We start from the raw sequence: 24,225 nt of genomic DNA on the forward strand, positions 1-24,225 counted from the left end.
TCGATTACAGACTAAGGGTCTATTGGTTATGCAAATGGATCTATAGTAGCCAGTGTCCCTCTGGTCCTTGAGTCTATTCAGAGGGAGTTGCCTTTGTAAAGGTGAATCTATTGCTGAAAAGAAGGTGGTGTGAATTCTAAATCTGCAGTTTGTAGAAATCAATTCTGCAATTTCTATGAATACAGAGGCCAAAGGTTTTTGTGATTTCTACATGTAATTTCCACCTAGCTTGTTCAAGCTAGGCACAGCTGATCTACTTCTAAATTGAGCCCCTGTGAGATGCATCAGGGTTCGATATTCTTGTAAATCCTGTGTTAGTAGTTTAACTTTACTTGGGAGAAAAGCTCTCGGTGCACATAATGAAGTTTTTGAATATCTGTACCTAGCCTGTGAATTTCAACTTTCAGTGGTTCACTAGGAACTAGTTCTGCCACCAACTTTGCAGCCTTCACCCCAAGCATCCTCATTCTCTGGTCTTTTTCAGCTTGTAAACCTCCCATTGCCTGCTGAATCTGGCAGAACGGATGGTGCAAATAGTACACAAATCTCCTCCTTTGCAGTCCACGTTGGAACTAAATATTCTAGAAGTGGGAAAGCTAGAATAGAGTAGAGATGCTTTGGAAGGTGCAGATACAGGAAAATATCAGGCACGAACAAGCTCTCTCCAAAATGCAATTAGCAAAAACTGCAACAGATGTCTTGTGATGATGGAGAACAGGTGCTAGATTTTGGAGTTGGACTGCAAGGACACAGAGATGCGGGAGAGCAAGAAACACAAAGTGGATGATGCTTGGAGTTAGTGAAGTGACCAGACGTAGTCACATCCACAAGATATGCTAAATACAACATAAGCATGCCCCTTGTAGGTCACATGGAACTGTGCCTACTAGGCTACGACTAGCACGGGGATACCTGGACTGAAAATTGCCCTGGCTCTATGCCTATATGATCACCCAGCACTCCCATAATATGAGATATTACAAACCCCCTGGAGAGATGTGGTGATCAAGTACAAGGTAGATGTGACATCAATCACCAAAAGGTTTAAGCTCATAAGCTTGTGAAAGCCTTCCAACTTCTCATGAGGCAATGCCTTGGTGAATATATGTCCCAGATTATTATGTGTAGGCACATAGATCATACTGATCTCTTCTGCAGACAATCTATGTGTATCTCAATGTACTTTGTGCGAGCATGGAAGACAAGATTCTTTGCAACTGATGGAGGTGGTTACTCTGGGTGGGAGGCAAGGTATTGATTGAAGTTCGCCTCCCTATTGGATGGACAGTCTATGTTTCTCAAGAGAAACTAATCATCCCTTAATTCCTCTTGGGATCTAAAAGCTCTAAGTAGCCATTCTGCTGCTAATCTCTTTGCCATGTCTTTCAAGTTAGGTATACTCAAGGCATTTTTCTAATGCCAATTGTCCCATTTGGCCTTTGGCACCGGTTTACTCCATCAAAAAGCATGCAGTGATTTCCATGTGTTGAGTACCCTGTAAATAGCAGAACATCCGATTCACAGCCTTCCAATTCTTACTCCCTGGGTTGTTTATAAATCTACTCAACTGTGATACCCTATATGTAACCGTGCTGTTTTATGTTGCATAAATAAATCAAACTGCCCACAGCCTATTGGTATAAGGTTTGATCAAATGGGTCCTCAAGGCAACCTCATACCTGTCTCCACAAGTGTGGCAATTGGCTTGTAATCCAAAGAAAACCACTGGAGCAGCTTCTATGTATACTTCATCTGCAATTTCCTGCTCATGGGTTCCTATGAGTAGCATACAATTGACATAAAGTCCGATGGCCAAATTTTTTTCTCTAGTCTTTCTGACATAGAGAGTACTCTCAGTTGGACTGTTGTAGAAGCCATGTGCGATCAAATAAGTGTGTATCTTTGCAGACCACCTGCTTAAGGCCATATAGAGATTTCTTCAGCCAACACACCTTATGTTCTTTCCCCTTCTGCACAAAATCATGAGGCTAAGATACATATACCTCCTCCTGCAAATCTACGTGCAAGAGAGTAGTCTTTATGTCCAACTGATATATATTCCAGCTGTGATGAGCTGCCATAACAATCATGCATTTGGTAGTAGTCATCCTCAAAGTGGGGGCAAAGGTCTTTGCAAAGTCAATACCATCCTGTTGTGCATAACCCTTTGCAACAAGCCTTGCCTTAAAGTGGTTAAGAGTACCATGTGCTTTCCATTTAAGCTTGTAAATCCACTTAATGCGAATCACCTTTTTTGCTAGAGATCAACCAACAGATGGTACGCACAGCAGAAGACTGATAGAATAGCTCAGGATCTCACACAGTGGTGATGTGGGTGGAATCACAAACTTCCTTAGTGTGCTTCACATATATTGCGCAGATCAGCAAATAGACAATGCTCAAGAGAGATATAAGACCAACTAAATATTTCCGTCCAATGGACACAATACATTAGAGGGCTAAAGTCCCACCAAACCATGGTCCTTGGTCCTCACCAACAAAAGATGCTGTTTTACTACCTCCGAGACATTCCTAGATCCCTGAGTCCGCGTGCTCCTGATGAGCTTATGTAGACCTAAGTCTCCGTGTTGATCCTCCGCACCTTGCTGCCCTGAGTGTCAGCCTAGGTGTGCAGCCCTTCTTCAAGCTCTGTCTGCAGTACACAGGCTGCCTTGGTCCTCCTGGATGTAGGCCCCAAGTCTGCTGCTCCTCTGCTCCAGATCTGCTCCTTTAAGGCTGCCTTGGTGGATGTGTTATGAGGCCCCAAGGGGGCCCTTTAATAGGGGCTGGTAGCCCCCTATTTGCACCGACCCAGCAAGGCCATAATGGCCAACTGTTGTCTATCCTCCAACTGATCCACATGGAGATGTCACCAAGAACAGTTCTCCGACTACCACATCAGCCAAAGAATTTGTCTCATCATCTGAACCTAAGTCGGACTCCTTGTTCTTTTGATCCACCGCCTTCTTTCTGCAATCCTTCCTGGCTGAACACAATAGAAACACTTTTTCTTCTGCTTCCTCTAGGCTTGCCACCGCTAGGCTTGCCTTGTCCTTTGCTGACGTTGTCCTTAGGTAGCAACGCCTTGTCGTCGTCATCTTTGTTATAGAGACTCTCTGGAGCCTCTTCATGTAGCAATAAGGGACCCAACTCCTCAAAGGTCAGAGGTTTGATCCTTTGTCTTGCTGTCACTATAGTAACGAAGCTCTTGAAACTGCGTGGCAGCATCCCAAATACCATCAAGTCCAACTGGCTTTAGTCTACCTTTTGACTAGCCAATGCTAGTTGATCTTTCACCACCTTGACTTTCATCAAATGATCATGAACCGAATCTCCTTCATCTTGTAGAGTTGATGTTGAGAGTCAATAATTATCTGTCTCATACAGATCCTTCAATCAGAATGGCCCACACCTCTACTGACATGTCAATCATCTGGATATGAGGAATTATTGAGTCCGCTGTTGTCCCAATGATCAAGGCCAGGGCTTGGGCATGTCTTTTTTTCCACACTTCAAGTTCATCTCCATCTACCGGTACAAGTATCCTCCCTATGTCCGGCACATCCTCTGGCTTGCCTCCATTCTCGTTGTCAACTTCCACAATTTTCGAGCCACTAAATGACTCCGGATCTTCACCTTCCAGATAGGATAATTAGGTGAGGATAGTGAAAGAAGGAACTTGACTGGAGGAGGAGGAAAGAGGAGTATAGGCTAAAGAGGCTTCTGCTTCTGAAATCAACATCTTTGCTACTATACCACACAACAAACCGAAAGCAAGCACCACTGTTTGTAGACAAGAACTCTTTACACACCTAACCGAACCTCACCCTCCTTCTCTCAAGGGCACAAACCCCCAATTGTGGAAGTCAGTTCCCTAGAAACATGGATCAAGGTCTTCCTTCTGGCAGGTCCTTGCCTTCCAAGCTTCCACACTTGTGAGCCTCCTATCTAGGTTCTGATACCATTTTAGAAATTAACCAAGAGAGGGTACGCACATCGGAAGATTGATAGAATAGCCCATGAGCTCACACAGTGATGGTGTGGGTGGAATCACAAACTTCCTTAATGTGCTCCACATATATATGTGGATAAGCAAATAGACAATTCTCAAGAGAGATATAAGACCAACTAAATATTTCCGCCCAATGGACATAATACAACAGAGGGCTAAAGTCCCACCAAACCGGTCCTTGGTCCTTACCAAAAGATGACGTCTTGCTACCTCCAAGACATCCCTAGATCCCCAAGTCCATGTGCTCCTTGATGAGTATATGTAGACCTTAGTCTCCATGTCTGATCCTCCGCACCTTGCTGCCTTGAGTGTCGGCCTAGGTGTGCAGGCCTTCTTCAAGCTCTGTCTGCAGTACACAGGCTGCCTTGGTCCTCCTAGATGTAGGCTCAAGTATCGCTTGAGAGGTTGGGAAGGTGGAGGAAGTGAGTTGTTCAAGGAGTTTTCTTAAAGTGGGGTGTCTAACAAACCTTTCTGTATAAAATCAAACATAAGGGTAGAAAGTAAGAAAAATATCAGAAGAAATGAGGCAAAAAGCACATGGTTCTGATGAACTAGGGTAGGGTACTATTTGCAACTGACCAAAGTTGTAGGGGAACACGAGCATGTAAAAAAGACTTTGAAGACCAATTTTGCATTGTTAAATGACAAATATTCAAGAGAGACATTATATTTCAAGACCAAAACAAAGAAACTTTGATGAACTATAGTGTAAGCAAGATTTTACTTATGTAAGTTTTGTAAGGTACATAAAATAAACAAAGAAAATACTTGTGAGTAATCAAGCCCTTTTACTAAGCCCTTGCGTTTGCAAATCCATTAAAAGGGAGAGTAGGTGAGAAGATAGGAGATGGGTTGGCAGGAGTGAGAGGATGGACGTATGGCCTATGAAACTGCATAGGTTTGGAGTCTATTTGAGTCTTTCAATAGAAAAGAGTAAGTGAGAAGGAAAGATAGAGAGGATAAGGGAACTAAAAAGTACAAATCGTTGGGTTTTTCATTAAACAAGTTGTAATATTGATGAAGGAAAATATGACAAAGGAAGGAGGAGAAAGGAGTAAGAAGCAATGAGTAGGGGAGAAAGAAGGAACCTTAACATAGGAGCAAGAGGAAGAGAGGTATGTAGGAGTTGAGGGAAAGAAGCAGGCTAGAACCTTTACGTAGAAGCAAGAGGAATGGAGGGAAAGGAATGTACTTAGGAGAGGAATAAAGGAGTAGGGGAGAAAGAAGAAACCTTACTTGTGGAGAAAATGAAAGAGAGGTACATAGGAGTACAGTGAAAAAAGGCAAGTTGGAACCTTAACGTTAACACCCTATTAGCAAAAGGAGTAGATGGAAAGGAAGGTACATATGAGAAGAGAAAGGTACATAGGAGAAGAGGGAGCAAGCTAGGAACTTAACGTAGAAGCAAGAAGAGGGAGGTACATAGGAGAAGAGGGAGCAAGCTAGAACCTTAATGTAGAAGCAAGAGGAAGTGAGTAGGAGCATAAAGAAGAAAGTAAGCCAATTGACATGAGATTTAAATGTATTGATGTGAAGAAAGTCCAGCAAGTGTAGTTGGATGAGACCGAGAGGTACACTTGTAAGTGTGGGGATATATGAGGGAATGGACATCAAGTATATATGAGAGCAGCTTTAGATGGAGAAGGTAAATTTTGTCAAAGGCTAGAGGTTGACTATGATAAGAGGAAGTAAATTTAAATAGGCCACTAGAGTGAATGCTTATGGAACATTGACTAGAGGTTGACTGTGATAAGAAGTGGAGAGGAAGGAAATTTAAATAGGCCAATAGAGTGAAGGTTGAACATTGAGCAACAATTGAAAATCTAGTGGTGGTGGATTTGGCATAACACATGTGAGAGGGTGGTGAAAGGTCAAAAAATTTCGACGTGTAAAAGGCAAAGTTGAAGAAGGTAGCATTTTATAAGGTATATATAGTGGTAAAGGCCATTGGAAAAAGGGAGAGATAGAGTAGTAAGTGTGTGTGCATGTGCATGCATGCATGTGTTTTTGTGTACGCATGTGCATGTGCGCATGTGTGTGTGTGTGTGTATGTGTGTGTGCATGCGTACATGTGTATGTGCATGTCTGTGCACACACGTTTGTCAGTGTGCACACACGCATGCACATGCGCACATACATGCACATTGTGTGTATGGATGTGTGTTTAAGAACATCTATTACTTGTTACGAGTACTGAACCCGTGCTTTGCAAGGGTAAAAATGCATGACCATCCTCAACCACTCTCCAGTTGAAGGTGGATCTTCTGTCAACCAGCCAACAGAATGATCGATTCTTAAATTGCTAATCAATTCACCTTGCATAATTGGATTAGCTTATGAAATTTTGGCTATGTCTTAACCCATGGCTCTGAGACCTTCCATCTCCTCCTTTCATTCCATTAACCTTCCATCTCCTCCTTCCTCCCAAAGTTGAACTTCCATCTCCTCCATTCCATTGACCTTCTGTCTCCTCCCTCCCCCTAAAGCTGCCTCTTTTCTTTCCACCTCTTCCCCACTCAAAGCATGCCTCTTGTCTTTCCACCTCCTCCCCCCTCTAAGCCTCCATCCAAGAGCTCCTTCTTTGTGACACATGGCAGGCTCTTCTCTTCCAAGCTATCACGTGTCCTCTCTTTTTTTTTCTCGTGTCCGTGGTTAATAAGTTAAAGATATGCACACAACCCACATAGATTTCATCAATGGATTATGTATTTATACTTAATTTATTCTTTGTGTATAGGCTCATATATCCTTGACTCCCTCAACAATTGATGTTCATACAAGGTCCATAAGATGTAAATCATATCATATCCTCTCTCTCTCTCTCTAACTATGTCGTGTTGCCATATGCCACCCTCAACTACATACCATCGAGAGGTGCCGTGATGCCAACAATAGACATTAGATAAATTATACAGAATAATCTCAGAGCGATCTCAATCGATGGACACCTCTAGCTACCCCTTGAGGGTTACTCTCATGGTAGTTTTAGTTCTTCCTAATCTCATAGGAATTTTTGGACTTTTAAGATGGTAATCAAGTTTTTTCTCTTTTGTTATTTTCTCTAGCTCAATGTATAGCTTTTCTTCAATTTGTACTTCTCATGTCCTCAACGTATATAGCTTTGCTAAATAGCATGTACACACCTCCATACATCACGGACACACCCATTATTAATTATACACCAAGTACATCTAGCTAACTCAGCTCCTTGCTCTAGCCCACTTATCTCTTTATTCCCCAATTAGGCATAAGGCGCCCAGGGGGGATTCCCCTTTTTTCATATATAACTCTAAGTTTGTTTGAACCCCTACCCCAACCTAGGGATTGGTTACAACCAAGGTGCCACTGCACCTCCATCCTGCCATGCAACCTCGAATGCCACCTCGGCAATACTTCCCAAAGCCACCTCTACTCTCTTAAATCATATGTAACCTCAATCAACCCACTCTTGCGTCCTAACATCTTTCACCACCGTTGTGCACTCCCAACATTGCTACCTCCACTCACATTGCCTCCATCCCTAACAGCTCACACCAAGAGAGAGAGAGAGAGAGAGAGAGAGAGAGAGAGAGAGAGAATTTCCTTATTTGGAAATCAAAACAAAATTTTAAAAATGTAACAGTTGGAAGTTCTTGGGTACGTACTAGGTTGTAAAGCAGTTCACCTGTAGTGTTTTGAAAAATTTTCCAAGTTGAGAGGGAGAGGGAGGGGGACAGGGAGGGAGGGAGAGGTTAGTACTAACTAACCATAGCTAGGTAAATCTTGCAACCTAACCATTAGGTTACTAGAAACTAATTATAATTAAGTACATTAGGTTAGGTTAATTTCCCCAGAAAACAAAGGCCTCTCTGAAACGCCACTAAAAAAAGAAAAGAAAAGGGGAAGAAGAGCCTCTTTGAAAATTGCTCATTGAAAAGGGGAAGAATGGTCATGTTGAAAATTGCCGATTTTTGCACCTTACTTTAACGGCCCATATCTTGGCCATTTGGAGGCCAAAGCACACCTTGATCGATCTCACACCCATAAAGATCTACATTAAAAGAAAATCCAAATCATTTTCCCATTGTTTTGGGCTCTGGAAATCCATGTAGGATGGATTTGACCCATCAATCACATATTTTTGGCCATTTTCAAGCCTACAAAGGTCAAAGTCAAATGCAAACTTCACAGTCATATGCACCCACTTGAAGGCCACAATTAAGGATTTTGTATGCATGTGAGATTAGGAAGAAGGATAGCACCTCCTACGAGCTTTTTTCTAGCCTCGATGCCCTCCAAGAATTCAACATCTCCCAGTTGACAAGCACCATGGAGGACCAATGGCACGATGAAGAAGTACTAGATGACAAAGCGGGTGTTAAAAACTTCTTCAATCAAAGATGCAAAAACCACAGCAACAACAAAAATGCGAGAAGACAATTTGGTAAATTGGAAATGCCAAAGTACAATGGACAAGGGGATCCTATAAGATTCCTTCAACTCTTTGATAGAGCTTGTTGTGTTCGTGGCAAACAACCAAATGAAAGTAAAGCAGCTTAGTTCCCCATGGACTTAATTTGATGAGGCCTCAAAATGGCATCTAGACCATCTAGTAGAGGAAAGAGCCACATGGGCATTGCTATCTAAGAAATTTAGGAGGTTCCAAATGGAGAGGCTATGAGATTATCCTGCCATCCAGTTGGGAAATATGGAAATGCACAAAAAGGAGAAAGTTAGAACGTATTTGGAAAGAATGAAGAGATTGATAGCCAAGTGTGTTCCCCATCTTGATACAAGTACCTAATTGCATGGTTCATTTCTGGAATGAAATTTCCCATTTGCAAAGAAATGAAAAAAGTTAGCAGCTATGCGTAATTCAGCGATGCTCATGAAGCTACAGTTAACATCAAGGATGATTTGAGCAACTTTGATAGTGACAATAATGACTAGAAATCAAGTAATTACGACAATAGATCTTCCAAGAAGGGAAGCAATTCCACCAAGGAATGCACCAGTGAGGATCGAGTGGAAGCCATGGCATTACCGAGTCAAGGAAGAAATGATGTAGGACATAGAGCAAAAGTTGTGAGTCTCTTGGCCACCATAATACCCAAGAAGAGAGAATGTATGGTGCCCACACTGTATGGCCAACCACATGGCCAATGAGTGCCCAATCCCAAGGATCAGCAAGACTCAAGCCACTAGAAGTGGCCCAACCTCCAAGGTTATGATGTGCCATTTGCAATGTTGTAGGCCATGATGTAAACGCATGCTTCTAGAATATGAGGGTTGCACAACCCCAGCACCAATGTTAGCAACATGCACAAATCCTAGTATGCATGCAACCAACACTCACACCCAATGAGAGATAGGGAGACATCTCATCAACAAAGCAACTCTATGACTTAGAGAGCTCCTACAACAGCTCAAGGGCCAAAAGGTTCTCTTAGCAAACCTCTACCTAAGGCTCGAATTTGCGTCTCCTGCAACGCCTTCAGCAAATAGCTCCAAGACTCCAAACGAAGGCTCTTCAACGGACTGCAGCATGAGCTCATGAGCAAAGGCAGACCAGCGCAAAGCTCATGCATAGCATTCATGTAGTAAGGTGACTTCCACTTCCATCGACACCCACTGTGAATCCTCCTTCTTGCCATGACTTCGGAGGAGCCACTCATGGCGAAGGTAAGGAGATGCCCTTCCTCCTTTCTTCAAGCTCCATGACAGACTCTAGCCTTCGTGATCAGGCCGTTGCTCTGCTTCTCATCTCCGCAGAGCAAGATAGAGCGTAGCAGGTCTGGCTACTAAAGTCACATTCGGCTCCACCCGAAGGTCTCCTACAACAAAGCCAAGACTTGCTTGTCTTCTACAGCAGACCGCTCCTAACAACGAGCCATCTACGCAGCGAAGAGCATCTAGAGAGGCGCTAAACGCATCAACGACACCAATGACCTCCAAACGATCGGGCTGCTCCATAGCCAACCTTCGACTCTCAAACCAAAGAGCAGTGCTCCAACGGCCGGCTCCTCGACGGACTCCAACCGATGCCAACACCAGCCAACATGCTGTTCCAACCCGTCAAAGACCTCACGGATTAAAGCTCTAATGGCAAACGATTCAACACCTCCCAGTGGCTGTTGAAGGCACCCAACACCAGCTGTCTCTCCAGATTGGCCTCTCCATCTCTGTTCAACTTCGCCATCGCCATCTCTCTCTCCGGATCAGCTTCTCCAAGGTTTCTAAACCTTAGAAAAAGCCATGTGGGAGGATAAGGCCATATTAATTATTGTTCCTCAATATGATTAGCCCATGTAACTCGGGTTGAGTCCACTGCCCATAGCTTAACCAAGGTCAGGTTCATCCAACCATGAGTTAGGAAGGTAGATCAAGAAACAAACACGTGGCAAATTAGATTTAACCTCAGCTAAGTGATACAGTCACGTTCAGCCTTCTAGATAGGGTTGCTTATATTAACCAAGGTCAAGTTAACCCCTAATTAAGGTATGGTCTAAATTGTGACAGGTGGCACCCTTATCCTCACTGCCACATCATCACTGCCACCTCACGGACCACCTCATCACTACCACGTCCCTTGATAAGCACACTTAGCTCCACAGTCACTGCATGTCACGCAAAGTGACACATCATCATCGAGCACCATTTGCACTCCTTTTGTCCCTCCACCTAGATCAAGTCGTATCTCTTGATCCTGGAAAAATTTGAGGGTGTTCGAAAAAGGAAAGTCGCTCATTTTTTTGTGCTCTATGCGTTCGTTACATCACACGCACATTTTAGTGCAAGTTACACTCACATTTGAGCCTTGTCCATGACAAATCCACTTCCTACATGCACATCAGCCTCTACATCGATGCATTTGACCCAGCACTTAAAAAGAACAAAGAAAAGAAATTATTTGTTGTTCTTTCATTAATCAATGGGGTATAGATCTAGATCAGAGTAGACTAGATCGCCATAGAGGGGATGCTTTGAATCTCCCCAAGTTGCCAATCTAAGCCATGCCCGAAATTCTCGACTAGTACCTACTCAAAGTCCATACACTCACATACGGTTTCACATCATTAGATTACCTAAAACCTGATGTTCATCAGTTCAATGAGCCGACTTTAGAGAGTTTAGAGGCATTGCCGATTGTTCAGTGGGCAGATAGCATTTGATTTCACACACACATGCCACCATTGTAAAACCTACACGGCTATTTCACGGCATTGTGCACATCATTTCAGCCTTGTAAAGCCTCTTGGCTATTCTCGGCATCATTTGCCACAAGCCTTGTAATACAGATTAGATTTTATATATTGCAGTTCTATCTTCACTGATAATTCATATTTCACTTGGCATAGTCAATGTTTTGCAGTTGATTCATACATAGATTTTCATGACACTTTGAGTACATTTCTTGCACCATGTCTACGACTAGCAACCTCAATCTAGAGGCATCTACTAAGCTACACAACTCCAATTATGGTACATGGAAATACCGAATGGAGACCATTCTAGTACTTCAGGACAAATGGGAGTATGTTGATGGATCTATACCTAGACCATTGGACGATCCAACCAGCTCTACTCCACCTATTGTCATAGCACCAGCAACAGGATCTACAATAGTATTTATAGCTACACAAACAATTTCTGCACCAGTAGCAGATCCTGCCCATTCCCAAGCTCAGGCAAAATGGGATAAGAAAGACAAGTACGCCTATCATCTGATCAAGTAGAATGTGCAAGATGTCATGCTAGGACAGCTCAACACAATCAAGACATCGAAAGAAGCATGGGATATGTTCGCAGCTCTCTACGAGTCCAAGAACACATCCAGGATTCTCACACTAAGAAACCAAATGAACCAGAGTTTCCACAACAGCAACAACGAAACCGGTCATGGTTATGTACTTCGGATAAAAGACTACAACAATCAACTCGCACCAGCAGGAGAGACTATGTTCCAGCAGAAATTGTTCAAGTAATCCTAAATGGACTAGGAAAGGGATACGAGAATCTAGTCCAGAGTATTGCCATCCAACGACAAATTCCAACACTAGAAGAGCTCCAGTCAGCAGTCTTACTTGGTGAAGAACTCAGGATTCATCAGGCCATCCAAGCACGTAAAGGTCATTCTAATGATCAGGCATTCACAACTTTAGGCAGAGGCAGAGGTAGAGGTAGATCATATCAGAGAAGTGGTAATCATCATCATCAGTAACAAGGTCATCATTAGCAAAATCAACATCAACATCAGCATCATCCTCAGCAACATTAAAATTAGCAAAGAGGAAATCATTTCAATCGAGGAAGATTCCAAGGACAAGGGAATGCATCCACCAATGTGTCAAATATCCAGTGCAACTACTGTCACAAGTTTGGACACTATGAAAGAGATTGCCGCAAGAAGCAGTACGACCAATGTGATCAATCCAATAGTAATCGAGGGAATTTCCACGCTAGAGGAAATCATCGTGGTGGACATTCTAGTCACAGTCATTTTGCAAATGAACATGTGAATATGTTTCTTACAAACGAGGAAATGCAGCAAATTGATACAATGTACCTAGACACTGACTACAATCCAAAAGAGGATTTCAGCTAAGTCAACCAAGCGGAACACAATCCTTGGTATATCGATAGTGGTGCATCATCTCACATGACAAATCATTAGGAACAGTTCATAGAAATGAAGCCATTAGAAGGTTAAAAGAATGTCATCTACACGTCAAATAATACACCAAATCTAGTCCAAGGGACAAGTGTTATCCCTATGAACAATTTCACTGGTACGAAAGGATTGGTGAAAGATGTGCTCTATGTTTCGAAGCTCATCAAGAACCTCTTGTCAGTAGGTCAAATGATGAAACACAACTATAGAGTTATCTTCAATGGAGATGAATGCACTATCAGAGATAATCCAGAAGATGTCAGCTCTAGTAGTAAAAGGTGTCAAGGAAGGACGCTTGTACAGAATGCTAGCTATAGTACCACAAAAGCATGCCATGTCAACTCAACCACAACAGATGCCACTATCTACAAAATGGCACAAGAGATATGGTCATGTCAACTTCAAGTACTTGTTAGATCTCAGGAATCAGAATATGGAAATCGGGATTTCAAAGCTACAGTTTCTTGGAAAAGTTTGTGAAGCATGCTGCTTCGATAAACAAAAGCGAACCAATTTTGGCAGAAGTACCTCTCGTGCGAGGTATTCTTGATTTGATACATATAGATGTATGGGGTTATGCCCAGACCCATAGCATCAATGGTTCACTTTACTACTTGACTTTCATCAACGACGACTACAGCAGATATTGTTGGGTCTACTTTCTGAAAGAGAAATCTAAAGTGTTTTCCAGATTTCAAGAATTCAAAGCCATGGTAGAAAGCCAGAGAGGCAGAAAGATCAAAGTCAAGAGATCAAATAGAGGAGGTAAATACATGTCTTTAGCATTCATGAACTTTTGCAAAAGTCACGACATTCGAAGACAGTTCACTTGTGCAGATACTCCTCAGCAGAATGCAAGAGCTGAAAGGAAGAATGGGACTTTAGCAAATAGTGCTAGAGCAATGCTTAGTGAAAAGCATCTTCTGAATCAATATTGGGCAGAAGCAATAGCCACTACAAACGATTGCATAGTCACTGTCACAGTATCCCATGCAACCGTGGATGACTTCCTATGTATTCTATCCCAAACTGTCTTGTACCTCTGATGTATCTCAAGACTCTTTTGGCTGCATTCCAGTGAGACTATTTTGGATTTGACATAGACTGCGCTAGTGAGCTTACTACATAATAGATATCTGGCTGTGTGATAGTCAGATATATAAGAGATCCGATGAGTTGCCAATAGTACTTGTAATTGATGGTAGGATTTTTGAATCTTCAGTAAGTTTCAAACTCTGTTCCATGGAGTGGCTGCAATCTTGCAATCTACCATATGAAACTTCTTCAAAAGACTATCAGGATATGACTTCACATCCAATTTCTTGCGATGATCGTCATGTATGTCCATCATTTAACCAACTGATAAGAGGTTCTTGTTGAGCTTCGGAGCATAGAGTGCATCTTTCACCAATCCTTTCATACCAGTGAAATTGTTCATAGGGACAGTGTTGGAAAGGTCACCTCCCCATCTGTAAGCCCCCAAATGAGGAGAGCGTGGGGGAGGGAGACCTAGGACAGGATGTGCTCAAGAGAGAAAAAGGAAAGTACCTGGACGCATCAAAGTGGCTGCAACACATGGCATCGAGACCATGGCAGATGGCGATGCATACATGGCATAGATCTGGCCTGGAAAAGACATATCTAGAGTAGCACGAGATGGTGGGGTATCCCGGTGTACAGGTGCCTACATGGCAAGCTATCTGGCAAGGTGTGTGGGCAGGCACATGGCCTGCAACATACCCTAAAGATGGCACAGGAATATGGCGGGACAGATCTGCAAACAGGTCGGCCAACAGTAGAGCTGGTTGGGGCTGGTTGAGCCAGTCAACCAGGCTTTGGTTAGGCTGGTCAAGAGGGCTGGGTCCCTGCATGAACAAAGGCTGAAAAGGGCCTAGTGAAGTCCCTTATATAGGGCCCTGGTTGGGCTGGTAGGGATAGCCAACTAGGTCGGTTTTTAGCTAGACTGAGTTGGCCAAAATAGGGCTGACGAGTCGGTATTTTTTGCCAGGCCTCAGGGCCTATAAAAGGAGAGGCTCAGGCCTCATTTCAATATCCAGCAGTGTAGCTTCCAACATAGCAGAAAGGAGCAGCAGAGCACAACCCTTAGGGCCTACATCCAGAAGCTAAAGGAGTAGTAGTGTTGCTGTAGACTTAGCTCAGTGTGAGGCTGAGACCTTGGCTGTCTTCCAGGACAGCAAGCAGCTAAGGTCAAAGGATGGAAAGTCTACAGAAGCTCCAGGTGGAGCACGCGGGCTCGAGTCTAGATATAGCCAGCTGATAAGAGAAGGACCTTGTGGTAAGATCAGAGGACTACACCATTGGTGGGACTCTAGATCTATCTCTCTGGTATTGTGTCCATAGTTTTGGACGGAAATATATATTTTGGTGGTTTCTCTATCTGGCCGGTTCATTGTCTATTGATGAGTCTGCACATCTATTGAATGCACATAAGTAAAGAAGTTTGTGATTCCACACCCACACCACACAGTGTGTGAGCTCCTGGGCATTACTATAAGTCTTCTGCTGTGCGTACTCTCTGTTGGGTTAATTTCTAACATGGTATCAGAGCCCAAGTAGGAGGCTCACAGGTGTGGGAGCCTAAAGGCAGGGACCTTGCTGATGGACGACCCTGATTCTCCATCACTACATCGACTAGCCTTCCGGATGCTTCTTCTTTAGAGCAGTTGCACAGTCCATGATGACTCATGACATGTTTATGTTCAGCATGCAGCCATACACACCGTTGTTCACGTATTCATCTTTTGATCGACCAGTCTTCCAGGAGGACTTTGCATTCAAGACATTTCCTTCCTCTTCCCTTTGGCATATATTTTGGGTTTTATTCCCAAAGGCAAAGGATGACCCACAACTTAAGAGGGAGAAATCCACATTTTGTATAGGATCGTAAATTGTACTCATTGTACATGCTTCCGCTACGTAGTCACTGTGCTCACATATGCACATACTACTCTGATTTCTTTTTCAGTTTTCTTGCCAGTTTTGGATGTTATCATTTGCAGCAAACAAAATCCATAAATAGGTCTTGTACATGCAGCCTCTACTTACCTAGTGTAATTTAAGAGGGGGTGTTAAGGATGGTGTAAATTGCACCATCTACATAGGGCTACATAGGGCATAGGGGCGAATCCTAACCCTGACCCTAACCCTAAGGGGTGCACATGTATATCTTCATGTTCATGTTCAATACACTTAGTCTACAGGTAGCTATATCGTGTATGCTCCTCTCTCTCTCCCTCTCTTAGTTCTGCTATCAATTGGGCGAGTTTTGATCCCCCCCTCTCTCTAGGTGGTCTACCCTCTTCTCTGGTCCACTATTGTGGTCTAGCCTATTTCTCTGACCATTTTTTGAATGTGGGGTTTCCCTCTCTTGCAGCTACCATCTGCCCCCTCTTGCTCTGGCCCCTCCTTCTCTGCTCATTTTGGCTATAGCAGCTCCTTTGTCTCTCTCTCTCTCTCTGCAACAACTTCTCTTTCCTACCTACCCCCTCTTTCTCTCTCTATCTTTGTCTCACTCTCTCTCCCCCCTCTCCCTCTACCTCTGTTGGAGATTCTCTATCCCTCCAAGCTATATTGCCCTCTGTAGGAGTCCCATTCTTGCTATTGCGACCCTACAAATATGGTGGCTACAAGACCATGCAATGGTGTGATCTCTTGTGTCTTTCACAACACCAAGAATGCATTGGATGAGTGGATCCCTTGCACCTTCAACTTGAATGACTAGATAGTCATGAAAGGATCAACCAAAGGTTCACATAAGCTTCCCAAGAGCAAGAGAGGTGATATCTTGCATGAGTGGAAGGGCCGCATTTTGAAGTTCAAGTTTGGAAAGAAAGGATGGCTTGCAAAGGTGCAACACGTCCACATGGGAAAAGATATGCGAATGCCTCCATCATTCAGTCAACCTAGAATACCATCACACTGTGAGTACCAATTGAGCTTCATCCATTTTGATGACAAATATGACCTTGCCATTGCATTTTGTACAACAAAAGAAAAAGATACTTATGATAAATGCAATATAGGAAATGAAACTAAGTAAAGTGCAATGCTGTAATGGATTTTCTCTTACCATCTTCTCTCATGCCATAGAATTTGACCATTGCTTGTTGCAGTTTCTCAACATCTAAAATAGACATTGTTGAAAGCATTTGTCTCAAAGGTTTGCAAACTAGATTTCTTTTGACTCTTCCAAGGATCTCGGGACCGTTGTATCCACCTGACATATATGCCTCTCCGTCAATGCTAGAAATGGAGCCTCTTTCGAAAGATCCAAGCGAGTGACCCCAATGTCATCTAAAATTTTCCTCGCTTCAACTTTTTGAAGGTGGCTACCACATATGGCCTCACTTACCAGGTGCAATATTTTATTGATACATATGTTCAAGTTCAACTTCGAGCAATTGTGGTGTCCATTCGCTTTTTTAAACCACTGCTCATTTTTCTTAAAGAGATCCTCAAAAGAGCTCTGAGAGTGGAAGAATGAAATTTAAATGTCCATCATGAGCTAGACTTTGATTCGAACATGATTCGAATGAGTGCCCTTGCTATAGGCAAATAATCCACATGTACCTCAGAGTCTGCAACCTTCATGCTCATTGCATACAGACCTTTGAGGACATGAGCAACACTCATTTTTGGGAGCCCCATTTTCCCTTTTGAGAATTTCGCAATGACTCCTTGACATGCATTCCCTCATCCAGGCCGCACAATCTTTAGGCGTAGTTATAATCTCGTGATCCAAGAACGGATCTACTACAAGAAGGGGGTATGTTAATTTGGGTTAACTTTGTCAAAATTTGTGCCTTCCCACAAACTCTTGTAAATATGTGCAATGTACTTATGAATCTTATTAGAAGTTGCCTTGGAGCCATCGTAGTAGCCCAAGAGAAATGTATATTAGAATAAGATAGTAGGAAAGGTAGGAAGATGAGTGAGAGCATAGGGTTGACCCTCCCTTCAAAGGTGACTTGTATAGAAGGCCAAAAGTCAATCTTCAGTTGTTACTTGCAAGTTTGAGAATATAACCTCCCTTGTTTTCCAAGAATGTGTCTTCTATTTCTCGTCTCTTGCTTTTGTGAAAGCCTCTCATCCCACTTCCCCTCTCTTACTTCTTGCTTCCCTACCCTTCTTCCTCTCCTCTTCCTTCTCCCCTTTCTTCTCCCCCTTCTTCTTATGAGGATTCACATTGCAACAACTCTAGAAACCATTTTCGTGACACTTATGGCCGGTACGTACTTGCATTTCTCCCACAAGGAGTAGCATGGAGTAGGAGGCTCCATCAATATTCCTTCGAGATCTCCATGACACGTGAGTCACATGGAGACCACACATAGCATTACTAAGTGCTAAGTGCTAAGTTGCCAGCAGTGCCGACTGCTAAGTTCTAAGTTGCTATGTGTGCCGTGTGCTATATGGTAACGAGCTATGTGCTATGCATAGCACATAGCATTGCTAAGTGCTAAGAGCTAATGCATAGAATGCTAAGTGATAGTATAACACTTCTATACTTCGTGCTACGTGCTATCCATATCAGTGCTAAGTGATAATGTAGCACTTTTATAACTGCTATGTGCTATACATAGTAGTGGTAAGTGATAGTATACATAGCAGTGCGAGAAGTGATAGTATAGCACTGTTATATGGTTATTGCTATGTCCGCTATTTCTATTTCATCATCCCTCGACATCATCACATACTCTACCATTCTATTTCCATTTTTGCTAGATTATCTATCTCCTCATCTTCCTCTCGACGCCGGACACTGACCTTGTTGAACATCATTCCCCAAGAGAGCAAGGAATAGAATCATTAAAAGCTTGAAATACAATTGAAGCAAAATCTAACCATGTATGCCACAACCCTGACACCACATTTCTCCTGTGAATTACTCTTAAAGAAGTTTAAAATTTACTCCATTGTTATCAGATTTTATCATAAAGAATATCTTACATGTTACCATGTAACATAATAACAATACGTGTGACTCATCCAAAAGATGTATGGTATGTGGAATGTGTTGATTCTTGCCTATTCAAAACCTATATACATCCTTTTTGTTAGCTGAAACCCCAGTTTGCTCAGTCCAAAATGCAACAACAAATCTTGCAACTCCTTGCTAATCACAAGTTTCATTTTGCTGCCTTCGGCTCGACTGCAAAGGCAATTTGTTTTCCTCCTTGTTTTGCAAAACGATCTCTAGCCACATATCTAGTAACCTTGAAATTATAGGAAATTAATTTCACCTGTGGTCAAGGTTCCAAAAGTTTTAGAGCACTTATTTTTGAAAAGTAGCAGCCTGACGATGTTGATGAATGCCCCATGTAAATAGAACTCGCCCTTCTTATGAATTCTCTTCCAACTTCCCTTGCAGATGCCTTTGAAGACCCTCCACAACCTTGGACTCACCAAACTCGGCATCAATAAACTGGTCAGACATGGCTCAAACAGTGACAAGGCTTTCACCTTCTCTGACCCCCTTTCCATCATACAAGCCATTTGAAAACTTTACATCCATACGATGAGGAACCCTGAACCTCTTGGGCTCTCTTAAAGATTCCAAGCCCATTTGGGGCCAAACGTGCTCTCGTAGAAGGAGGAGATAAAGTAAAAGCTTCCCAAAGCACATGCAAGGTATTCCAACCCATCCCCTAGCCAGTGAGGGAGACTTGGAAAAGTAACCCACACTGGACATTCATGAAATAAGAATTTGCGGACGGTTGGGAAAACTCGCCTACGAATAGTGGTCAATACCGATTGATGGAATATAATTTGACCGCCGTGGCGTTCTCAACCCACCGTGTCACATAACGAGACTGAAAACAGTGAGGATGTTGCTGTGGTAAATCTCTTAGGATCATCCGAAACACATACATGCTCTCTTTCAACTCATGGATCTCATGTTGAGTGGTATATCAGAAATCAATGCCTGCCAGCTTGGCAAGCAAACTTTCCCGATGATGATGGATATATATATAGCACGAGGCAGAAATTCCTGTCGTAAATCTCGACGAGATTACGCAGGAGGTGCATGGCACCGTTATTTTCCTTAACGGAGCTCCACTCTTTGACTGGTTGGCAGATCATCTGTGCAGGCTAGATGCTCTACGGGGGAGGCAGGAATTCAATACAAAGGTTATGAAGGTTTGTTCGCGTTCGGGTACTGTCGTCGTGGAAAAAATGTTCTTTCTGGCGACGCCCACTTCTGGCAGATGGTTTTTATTGTGGTCATACTTGGTAGCAGGTAGCTCACGGACGGAGCATTTACGATCCTTCCCAGTGGTGGGACATCCTAACGAGCAAAGTACGTGTGCGACGAGTCTGAGCTGAATGATTTGCACAGGTAAAGCTGTAGATTGGCTACTCTGACGAGTCTCTGATGAAAGTTAACAACAGACCAACCCAACATTTCCAGTTTTCAAGCCTGCGACTACCATACGGATAGACGGATCAGGTTGGGTTAACGACATGCTCGGGAGAGACTTCAAAGCATGCACTGGTAAGGCCCAAGACCATGGCTTGCTGGAGAAAGACCGTGGCTTGCTGGAGAAGCGCTCTGAGGCCAGCTTCATGTCTGGAGCACACCTAAATGTATCTAAAGCAGATGAACTACGAGAGAACAATGGCTGGGAAACGCTCAGCTTAGAGGATGCACTCACGTCCATAGAACGGTTGCCCCGGCCGCCTTCCGTTCAGAACCTTACATGCATCTTGCATAAGTGCAGAGCAAGCAAAAGTCTATCTTATACGAAGCGCTTGTACGCCTACATGTGCAAAATTAGGCTGGAGGATCATAGATCTCTTGGGAACTACCTCGTCCCAATGTTGGTCCAAGTTGGAAGCATCTGCGATGCTCAGCAGGTTTTTAATAAGTTGGTGGATCGGAATGTGTATTCTTGGACTTCTCTCATCAAGGGTTACGTTGAATGTGGAGATTCAGGGTATGCTCTAACCCTCTACCAGAAAATGCAAAAGGATTCTGTACATCCTAGCACGTATACGTTTGTGGCCCTATTGAAGGCTTGCGCTAAGCTGAAAGATGCTGAAAAAGGACGAGAAATACACGCCGAGATTGCTAGAAACGGGTTTGAAAGTGATCTTTTTGTTGGCAGCAGCATGGTGGATATGTATGCCAAATGTGGCTCCCTGACAAAAGCACAGGAAACTTTTTACACGCTGCCAGTTCGGGACGAGGTCCTGTGGAATACACTAATTGCAGGATATGCTGAGCATGGTCTTGGTGATGAAGCACTAATCTGTTTCAAACAGATGCAACTGGAGGGTCTCTGTCCCAATGCTGTCACATTCGTTTGCAGTTTGAAAGCTTGTGGCAGCGTAGGAGCCATAGACAAGGGCCTGGAAATACATGCTGAGATTGCCAGAAAGGGACTGGAAACAGATCTTTCTGTTGGCAGCACATTGGTGGATATGTATGGCAAATGTGGTTCACTTGTAAAAGCATGGGAAGTATTTGAGAAGCTGCCAGTTCGGGATGCAGTCTCATGGAATGCATTAATCTCAGGATATGCCACACATGGGCTTGGTGAGGAAGTGCTACTCTGTTTTGAACAGATGCAACTGGAGGGCCTTCCTCCAGATTCTGTCACATATGTTTGCGGCTTGAAAGCTTTTGGCAACGTAGGATTTCAAGCTTTTGGCAACATAGGAGCCTTAGACAAGGGTCGAGAAATACACTCTGAGATTGCCAGAAAAGGGTTGGAAAGAGATCTTTTTGTTGGCAACACCTTGGTGGATATGTATGCCAAAGGTGGTTTTTTTGCAAAAGCACGGGAGGTGTTTGAAAAGTTGCCAGTGCGGGACAGAATCTCGTGGACTGCACTAATATCAGGATATGCTGAACGTGGTCTCTGTGAAGAAGCGCTTGATTGTTTCGAACAAATGCAAGAAGAGGGTCTCTCCCCAGACGCTGTCACATTTGTTTGCAGCATAAAAGCTTGTAGCAGCATAGGAGCCATAGATAAGGGCCGAGAAATACATGCCAAGATTGCTAAAAAGGGGCTGGAAAGAGATCTTTCTGTTGGCAGCAGCTTAGTGGATATGTATGCCAAATGTGGCTCGCTTGCAATAGCACAGAAGGCATTTGACAAGCTGCCAGTTCGAGACATGGTCTCGTGGACTGCACTAATTGCAGGATATGCCGAGCAAGGGCTTGGTGAGGAAGCGCTGCATTGTTTCAAACAGATGCAACTGGAGGGTCTCTCTCCAGATGCTGTCACATTTGTTTGCAGCTTGAAAGCTTGCGGCAGCATAGGGGCCATAGACAAGGGCCGAGAAGTACATGCTAAGATTGCAGAAAAGGGGCTGGAAAGGGACATTTTTGTTGGCAACGGCTTGGTGGATATGTATGCCAAATGTGGCTCTCTTACAAATGCACGGAAAGTGTTTGAGAAACTGCCAGTTCGAGATGAGGTCTCATGGGATGCACTACTTGGAGGTTATGGCCAGCTAGGAGAAAGTGAAATTGTCTTTCATATAGTCAAGAGAATGAGAGGAGATGGCATAATGCCAGGCAAGGTCACGTTTGCTATTATTCTTACTGTATGCAGTCACACAGGTCTAGTGGAAAAGGGCCAGAAGTATTTTCAAGCCATGAGTACAGACTATGGCATAACTCCAACTATTGAGCACCACACTAGCATGGTTGATCTCCTTGGCCGTGCAGGCCTTTTAGACGAGGCGCTAGCAATGGCGAAGAAAATGCCTCTAGATCCTAATCTTGTGGTTTGGCATACAGTGTTGGGTGCATGTCAAAAGTGGGGTAACGTGGAGCTTGGAAGACTGGCCTTTGAATATGCAATGCAATTGGATGATAAGGACACTGCCTCGTATGTCCTCATGTCTAACATATATGCAGATGCTCACATGCAGGAGGAAGAGAGATTGGTCGAGGCGAGGAAAAAACAAGCATGGAAGAAGCCAGGACAGAGTTGAGCTGATATTTTGTGTTCTTGCACAAGAAATTCCCAAAGCAAAGATTTATATGCGTTGGGATTATAGGGGTCACCTCCCAAGGTGCGAGACCCCAAATGAGGACATGAAGGAGATAGACGAGCAGCCTGTCTGGGACGAAAGAGAGGCCACACAGGCAGATATGAAGGCTGCCACATGGGCAGATCTGAGTGTGCATGTCATGAAGGCAGCATATGGAACTGCTGTAGCAGGTCCTGCAGGGGCTACTTGAACTGCAGGGCTGCTGTACGCATGCAGGAGAGCAAGTAGCGGGCCATTCAGAGGCCTGTAGCAGCTCGGCAGGAAGCTCTGCCAGACGACAGTCCGCAGGGACCAGTCAGGATGAGTGCAATACCGACTGCCAGTGTGCACTACAGCAGAAGGCGGGCCAGGACATATCAGTAGATTGCAGTCTGCAGTCGGGTCATCAGGACAGGTTGTCTGGCCAGTAAGGGGCTGCTATTCCAGCCTGGGTTGGCCCATTCTGTAGATCTGGTTGGGTTACCCTAGTATGGGTAGGCCAGATTAGCAGGTCCTATGATAGGGCCCCATTGAGGGCCTTGGATATCACCCTGAGTCTTGAGATTGTGCTGCATCCAGAACAGTAGGAAGGTCAGAGATGAGGTCACCGTGTGCCTCCTATTTGGGCTGCATCCAGAGCACCAGGGAGGCCAGGGAAAAGTGTGCAGTGCCTTACCATTGGTTGCTTGCAGAGCAGCAAGAAGGGCTGTTCGTGCAGCATCTGAGCAGCCCTGAAACCTATAGGCTGACAGAGGATTGGATATGTAAGGACAGGGTAGAAGACAGATCTGAAGGTGCCAAGAGTCCACATCTAGGTAGTACCTTATTTGCGAGATGAGGGCACACTAAGCACGCTTTTGTATCAGGTTTTGTCCATTATTAAGGCCAGCTATAATACTTGTTTTGCTGTTCTACTCTACTGTGCATTGTTCAAGATCTGCTCTCTCTATATACAATTGTGTGCACAAAAGAAAAGGAGAAAGAAAGTCCACGGGAGACCAACAGGTCTATGGGACAGCAAAAGAGCAAGCTAATACATCTGTTCAGGGAGGGCACAAAGGAGCTCCCAGGGAATGCATGAATCAACCCTGAGTTAGTATAAGGTACCTACCCTGTAGACTGAAAATTAAGACAATGATCTGCAATACATCAGTTGAAGATCGAGGGTCTTTTGATTTGGATTTGAACTCCTTGATGAGGGCCATGCCCTCACGATATATTGCCCATTTTCCATCCTCCTAGCAGCCTTGACCTTGGCCTTTTCAGCTGCCTTTTGATTCAGCTGAGCTAGTGTGAGTTCCTCGGCTATCTATATCACATGTGCTGAGTGTGATAATGGCGTGTCCTTTAGAGTGGTGAATATTGGTTGTGGAATCTGTCCCATCTTCGTCTTCATCTTCCTGCCATGCAATACTAGGGTTGGCTGCGTTGATTTTTGCCAAGTCTCATTTTATGTATCCTCCACCCTTCAAGAAGACCTATTCTAATCTTCAGTGCATTGTTGCGTTTGCCTTCATATCCCTTGATCTCATCCTCTGTTAGCACTTAGCCCTGG

The 24,225-nt window shown here is 43.8% G+C and overlaps 1 protein-coding gene across 1 annotated transcript in view; it reads left to right on the forward strand.

The window, feature by feature from the left end:
- The window catches only part of LOC147890769 (uncharacterized), a 28,055-nt gene extending 4,133 nt beyond the window's left edge, over window positions 1–23,922 (forward strand). Inside the window, exons 4-5 of the mRNA XM_087389541.1 lie at window positions 4,597–4,648; window positions 20,477–23,922. Coding sequence (XP_087245667.1) covers window positions 4,597–4,648; window positions 20,477–22,631 — 2,207 coding nt within the window. The 3' untranslated portion in view covers window positions 22,632–23,922. The remainder of the gene's footprint in view (window positions 1–4,596; window positions 4,649–20,476) is intronic.
- The last annotated feature ends 303 nt before the right edge of the window (window positions 23,923–24,225 follow it).

Source organism: Dipteris shenzhenensis, chromosome 18, assembly GCF_047967505.1.
Source record: "Dipteris shenzhenensis isolate YYH24624 ecotype China chromosome 18, Dip_SZ_1.0, whole genome shotgun sequence".
NCBI lineage: Eukaryota > Viridiplantae > Streptophyta > Polypodiopsida > Gleicheniales > Dipteridaceae > Dipteris > Dipteris shenzhenensis.